The following is a 6,821-nucleotide window of genomic DNA, read 5'->3' as shown; positions in this document are numbered from 1 at the left end:
GGGGTCAGCACAAATCTGATGAGAGACACACATGCACATACAGGTGAAACACACACTCACAAACTCAAACTGCAATTATGCACCTCTGTAAACACATTTAATCTGACACCATTTCTGTCTTCCTTGAGGTCACAGCTCAGAGGTACTTAGTGGCCTCAGGGAAAGAGTCCCAATCCTGAGGGAACCCAGAACATTTTCGTGGTGTGCCAGTCCACCAACCTTAGACCTGGGGTGGCCCAAACTCAATCCCAGCCCCAGCTGTCTTCTAGCACAAGAAACCCCAAAAGAAGAAGGGATGGCTGGACACTGGTCAGTCAGATGCCCCAGACCGACCCTTGGAAGAGTCCTCCTGTCATCATGCAGAAAGGAAACAGACACAATTTCACCCCAACTCTAGCAGGGAGGAGACCAGGGAACAGGACAGACACCTGTTTCTCTGGCTGTGATCATGCCCCAGGACTTCTCTTGGCTTTACAAATCGCTGTGAGCCCTCCTCTGAGGGATAAATGGCCGGTGATGTGGGGATGCTGTGTTCCTCTCGGCAGAGGGGTTAAGTTGGTTAAACATAAACCCCAACTTGTGCTATTCTTCATAAAATGATTTTAAAGGCCAGAGGTATGTGCGGCAGGGGCAGGGGTGGGGGTACTTAAATCGCATTACAGACAAGCTGTTCTCCTGTCTCATTCCTGTGTGGAGACCCAGGTTTCTAGGCCAGCAACCCATGAACATCATAAGGATTGCAGCCCCCACTCTGAGCAGCCCCCCAGGGAGGCTTGGGAGGTGCTCCTCAGGAACCCCCACCAAAGGAGTCTCGAACTAAGCTCCCCAGCAGATGTTCTGGACTGAGAACTTTCCCCACAAAACGATACCCATGGGGGACATTTAGATTGAGAGGCTGCACAGAATCACCCTGCATCTGGGAGACTGACACCCCTGAGGAAGGTGCTTGGCCCCAGAGCTCCCCAGAGGGGAGTCAGGATGTCCACGAGAGACCCTTTCGGGCTGCTGGCCGCCTCTCCCTCCTGAGCCCTCCTGCACCCCCGAGTCTCCCTCTGCGCTCCCTGCCCCCGCCATCCTGTGAGGTGCTTGCTGCAGCCCTCCCTGGTGGCTTTATTTATTTATTTTGCACCAACAGGGTTGCTGCAGACTCATTCTCGCCTGGTTTAAAAAGAGAGAGAGGAAAAAAAAAAAAGGAGAAATGCTTTCTGGCTCTTTTCTCTACCTCGGTCTTGGCAGCAGCGGCCACAGCAGCCAGAGCGGCCACAGTGGGCGGGGGCGGCGGGGAGTGAGGCACGCCGGGAGGTACAGCACCCCCCACCCGCCCCGGGGTGCAGCCTCAGCGGGACGGTCCCCAGCCCTGGACGGATGCAGTGTCCAACCTGATGCCGCCCTCCAGCTTCTCCGGTAAGCGACCCCACCTCCTGTCCCAAGGCTGCAGCTGCCCTTCTCTGTAACATTCTCAGAGACAAGGCCAGACTGGCAGGCCTGTCAGGCTAGAGGGTCTGTGCCCCTCTTGTCCCTCCCCGCCAGCTGCCCCCGCCCCTGCCGCCCCCAGCCAACCAGTGATCCTGGCCCCACTGGACTTGCATGGGAAAACTAAAATGTCCCAGGGCCCCTGTGGGGAAGGACTCTAAGGAGACCTCTACCATCTCCACAGTGCTTCCTCTACCTCTGGGAAGGGTTTTTCCACATTTCAGTGTGGAAATTCCAGAAATCTGCCACAGCCCTCTCCCCACGCAGGTCCCCATGCCTCCATCGGGTCTGCTTAAAAAGGGATATCCAGGTTCAGATGTGTCTCTGGACTACCACATAGACACAAGAAGAAGAAAGCTTCCTGTTCCTTGAAGAGATGACCCAGACCCCACCCCATTTAAAGAAAGAAGTGGTTCTGACACCCATTTCTTCCTGCAAAAGTGGCTGGAAGCCAGTCCCGTAGCCATGGAGACTGGCAAGGGAAGTTTGTGATTAAATTAGCCACCTTATAAATAAAGAAAAGGGGTTGTCCCCAGATCCCCCAGCCCCTGACCCAGCAGGCTTTGGGGACTAAGAGGAAACTCACGGGAATGGGAGGAAGGGAAGCTGGGTTACATGCTTCACTGCACTTTTGCTGAATGCGGAGCAAAAAGGTTGAGCAGGAACTGCAGCGGTAGTGATCAAGAGCTAGCTGTCAGGTGGACTTCCCAGAACAGGCACAGGGAGAATGAGGGAGACTGGGACACGTCTGTCCCGGGAGAACTCTCAACATGCCAGAGATACCTGCTAGGTTGGGCTGGGGACAAGAGGAGCCTGGTCAGTAGCCTTGGCCTGCCCCGTGCCATTCTCTCTAACCCCAAGCCTGGGGACGGTGTCCTGCATCCCTCTGCCTCTCTGATCTTCAGTTTCCCACTACCACAGCAGGAGAACCACCAGAAGAGCCCGTCCGTCTAAAGGAGGGCTGCAGAGCCTCATTCCAGTCAGGATCCAGGGATGTGATCCCCCTGAATGGGAAGAAGTCATACCATCTCTTAAACTGCCTCTCCTAAGTACCATATGGGAGAAAATCAGGCGTGTGGGAGAAAGCTGACCCTTCAGGGCCCAGATAGCCTGAAGCCCCGAAGGCCATCTGGATCTGCAGCTAGAAAGAAACCCAGGCAGCCTGCCTCCCAGGGAGGACCACTTGTCTCTCATCTCATCTCTTTAGCCCTCCCTTGCCAATTCCAATACCTCCCCTCCCTTGTTCAATGCCCTGTTGACACTGAACGGAGTGAGTTGAGGGTGAGTTCACCAACTCCCAGGCCCCTTCTCCTCTAGCACCTTCAATCAGTCCCCGATGGCCATTCTACTCTCCATCATCCTGATTCTGCCCAGGCCCTGGGTTCCCAGAAACCCACTTGCAGTCTACAGGCTATGCACACAGCCTCCCCCAGAGAGCGCTGTGCCGGCCTAGGGCTCGCACGCTCCCCACCCACAGCACCGGGCCAGGTGGTGTCTCGCACTTGTCTCTGCCTCCCCGGCGCACAGTCTGTCTCTTGTGTATCACTCAGACAGCTGAGCCCAAAGAGAACAAGAGAGCTCCCTCAGATTCACACATTGGACTAAATCAAAACACCATCGAGGAGGAATAGAAGAGAAGCCTGAGACTAAGGACCAAGCAACAAAACTCAAAACTTGGGCATCCCTTGGGTCCCTCACACACCCCAGTGTCATCTATAGGGGTTGCCCCTAGGGTTCTTATGAGGGATTCAAGTGCCCCCTGCATCTGCGCCGTGCCTGAGGTGCAGCTTGGCTGTTGTCCACACAGGCATTTCGGGGAGATTGGATCTTGCTACTTCAGGGCCCCAGGCCCTGAGCCAGGCTGGAGAAAGGCAGAGGGGCAGTAAGTACAGGGAGCAGAGCTGAGCATGTTTCCCTTGGAGGACTCAGTCAAGGACCTCGCTCCAATCAGACTCCAAGGATGTGATTCCCCCTGAGCCTTAGACAAAGCTATGGGCAGATAACACGGGAGAACAAGGGTTGGCAGAGAGGGGGAGGGCAGAGCTTGGGGAGAACAAGTATCAGGGAGAAGGGACTGGAGGTATTCCTGGATCTCACAGATACAGGAACACTCAAAGTTACTTCCTTGCTTCCTGTCCCATCCACAGAAAACTTTGCCCACTGAAGTCAGACTTAACTAGGGTTCCATGGGCCAGTAAGCACTTGGCCTATTACCAGGGCTGGGGGCAGGAGGAAAGTCGAGATTCCCCAAAGAGGTGGCCCAGGAGGCCCCCAAGGAGGTGGTCCACCAGAGTTGCTCCCAGGTCTGCACCGTCCTCGCTGGCAATGCCGAGAGAGATAGCTCAATCTCTCTCTCCTCTAAGGAGGCCCAGGGAAGTCCAGGGTCACCATCATCTGAAGTCACTTTCCAAAAAGGACCATATCATCATCTATTCCAGGATTGAAGAGGGAATGGCTATGGCCACAGCTCCAAAGCGAGCCTGGCCCCCATGGCCCCCTCTCCTGTTCCTGCTCCTCCTGCCCGGAGGGAGCTGTGGCGGGTGCCCTGCTGTCTGTGACTGCACCTCCCAGCCACGGGCAGTGCTCTGTGCCCATCGGCGACTGGAGGCTGTGCCTGGGGGACTCCCACTGGACACTGAGCTCCTGGACCTGAGTGGGAATCGCCTGTGGGGGCTTCAGCAGGGCATGCTCTCCCGCCTGGGCCTGCTCCAGGAGCTGGACCTCAGCTACAACCAGCTGTCCACCCTAGAGCCTGGAGCCTTCCACGGCCTCCAAAGCCTACTCACCCTGAGGCTGCAGGGCAATCGGCTGCGGATCATGGGGCCTGGGGTCTTCTCGGGCCTATCTGCCCTCAGGCTGCTGGACCTCCGCCTCAACCAGATTGTCCTGTTCCTTGATGGAGCATTTGGGGAGCTGGGCAGCCTCCAGCAGCTGGAGGTGGGGGACAACCACCTGGTGTTTGTGGCTCCAGGGGCCTTTGCAGGGCTGGCCAAGCTGAGCACCTTCACGCTGGAACGCTGCAACCTCAGCACAGTGCCTGGCCTGGCCCTGGCCCGCCTCCCGGCACTGGTGGCCCTAAGGCTTCGAGAATTGGATATCGGGAGGCTGCCAGCCGGGGCACTCCGGGGGCTGGGGCAGCTAAAGGAGCTGGAGATCCACCACTGGCCATCACTGGAGGCTCTGGAGCCTGGGAGCCTGGTTGGGCTCAATCTCAGCAGCCTGGCCATCACCCGCTGCAATCTGAGCTCAGTGCCCTTCCAGGCGCTCCACCACCTGAGCTTCCTCAGGGTCCTGGATCTGTCTCAGAACCCCATCTCGGCCATCCCAGCCCGGAGGCTCAGTCCTCTGGTGCGGCTCCAGGAGCTGCGACTGTCGGGCGCGGGCCTCACCTCCATTGCCGCCCACGCCTTCCACGGCCTGACTGCTTTCCACCTCCTAGACGTGGCGGACAATGCCCTTCAGACTCTAGAGGAGACAGCCTTCCCTTCTCCGGACAAACTCGTCACCCTGAGGCTGTCTGGCAACCCCCTGACCTGTGACTGCCGCCTCCTCTGGCTGTTACGGCGCCGCGGCCGCCTGGACTTCGGCTCCTCGCCCCCGGCCTGTGCCGGCCCACGGCCCGTGCAGGGCAAGAGCCTGAGGGAGTTTTCAGACATCCTACCTCCCGGGCATTTCACTTGCCAGCCGGCCCTGATCCGGAAGTCCGGGCCACGGTGGGTCATTGCAGAGCAGGGGGGGCATGCTGTTTTCTCCTGCTCTGGAGACGGGGACCCAGCCCCGACTGTCTCCTGGATGAGACCTCAGGGGGCTTGGCTGGGAAGGGCTGGGCGAGTGAGGGTCCTAGAGGATGGGACGCTGGAGATCCGCTCAGTGCAGCTACAGGACAGAGGGGCCTATGTCTGCGTGGTCAGCAATGTTGCTGGGAATGACTCCCTGAGGACCTGGCTAGAAGTAATCCAAGTTGAACCACCAAATGGCACTCTCTCTGACCCCAATATCACCATGCCAGGGATCCCAGGGCCCTTCATCCTGGACAGCAGAGGTGTTGCTATGGTGCTGGCAGTTGGCTTCCTCCCCTTCCTCACCTCAGTGACCCTCTGCTTTGGCCTCATTGCCCTCTGGAGCAAGGGCAAAGGCCGGGTCAAACATCACATGACCTTTGACTTTGTGGCACCTCGGCCCTCTGGGGATAAGAACTCTGGGGGTAACCGGGTCACTGCCAAGCTCTTCTGACCTTTCCTTCCACACTGGAATTCCAGCCAAGCCAGCTTCAGATACCAAAAGAGAAAAAAGAAAACCAAGGCTGCTTGCACCAGAACCTAGTCCTACACCTGCCCGCATCGTGCCAGCAGCTAATGACACCTCCCGATGGTCTGCCTCCCCCTGCTTTTGCAGTTTGAGGGTCCCAGGGGGCAGGAGATGTAAATCCATAGTCAGCCCAGCCCTACCCACCCATCCCCCTGACACAAAGCAGGAAACAGCCCCAAGGCTCCAGTCTGTTTGTTCGCACACACTTACACCCTTTAACAATCACTACTGACTGCCAACCACAGTTATAAGATTATTGCAGAGGTGCGGCGCCTGGGTGGCTCAGTCGTTAAGCGTCTGCCTTCGGCTCAAGTCATGGTCCCAGGGTCCTGGGATCGAGCCCCATATTGGGCTCCCTGCTTGGCAGGAAGCCTGCTTCTCCCTCTCCCGCTCCCCCTGCTTGTGTTTCCTCTCTTGCTGTGTCTCTCTGTCAAATAAATAAATAAAATCTTAAAAAAAAAAAATTATTGCAGAGGTGAGGCTGGGAAGTGCCACTTGCTTCTCAGAGTTTCTGCTCCTCAACCAGGCAGTCTCCCTCTTTTTTCTGCTCTGTCCCCTCCCAGGCACAAGGAACTAGGGCCAAGGACCTCAGGCTAAGAAGATATGAGTGTGCAATAGGGGAGGAGGGACAGACTACACATTGGTGCTGTGTCTGCATGAGCCTCAAATACGTGCCCCATCTGTCACATCATTAAACTTGCTGCCAAATGGCCATGATAGTAGCAGCCTAAATGAAGTGTGATATCAGGAGTTTTGTTTATTTCACTCTTTCTCCCCCCCTTCATTGTTAGCAAATCTCTCCCTCCCTATCCTTTCTGCCTGCCCACTGAGCATGTATCTCAATGGGCTTGCCTGACATACAGGTTTGACACAGAAGGAGGCCCAGAGATGTTCTGAAGAGACTCCCAGTCTGTTTCAGTTTCGGCCCTTCCCTGTCCTCTGTATCTCTGCAGCTGGAGAAGGAGAGGTCCTTCACCTTCCAAGAGGACCCACTGCAGAAATCCCAGCCTAGGACACCCAGCTCCTTCCCTTCTTTCTCA

General features: G+C 56.8%; 1 protein-coding gene across 1 annotated transcript; it reads left to right on the top strand.

Annotated features, from left to right (window-relative positions):
* The first annotated feature begins 39 nt into the window (after nt 1-39).
* LINGO4 (leucine rich repeat and Ig domain containing 4) lies at nt 40-6,088 on the top strand. Its single transcript, XM_034990066.1, has 2 exons — nt 40-1,404; nt 3,912-6,088. Exons 1-2 carry the CDS (start codon nt 1,199-1,201, stop codon nt 5,704-5,706), a joined length of 2,001 nt encoding a protein of 666 aa, XP_034845957.1. The 5' UTR covers nt 40-1,198; the 3' UTR covers nt 5,707-6,088.
* The last annotated feature ends 733 nt before the right edge of the window (nt 6,089-6,821 follow it).

Source organism: Mirounga leonina, unplaced genomic scaffold, assembly GCF_011800145.1.
Source record: "Mirounga leonina isolate KUSES-001 unplaced genomic scaffold, KU_Mleo_1.0 Mir_493, whole genome shotgun sequence".
Taxonomy (NCBI): domain Eukaryota; kingdom Metazoa; phylum Chordata; class Mammalia; order Carnivora; family Phocidae; genus Mirounga; species Mirounga leonina.
The sequence above is the reverse complement of the archived record's forward strand: the minus strand, read 5'-3'. Positions and strand labels throughout refer to the sequence as shown.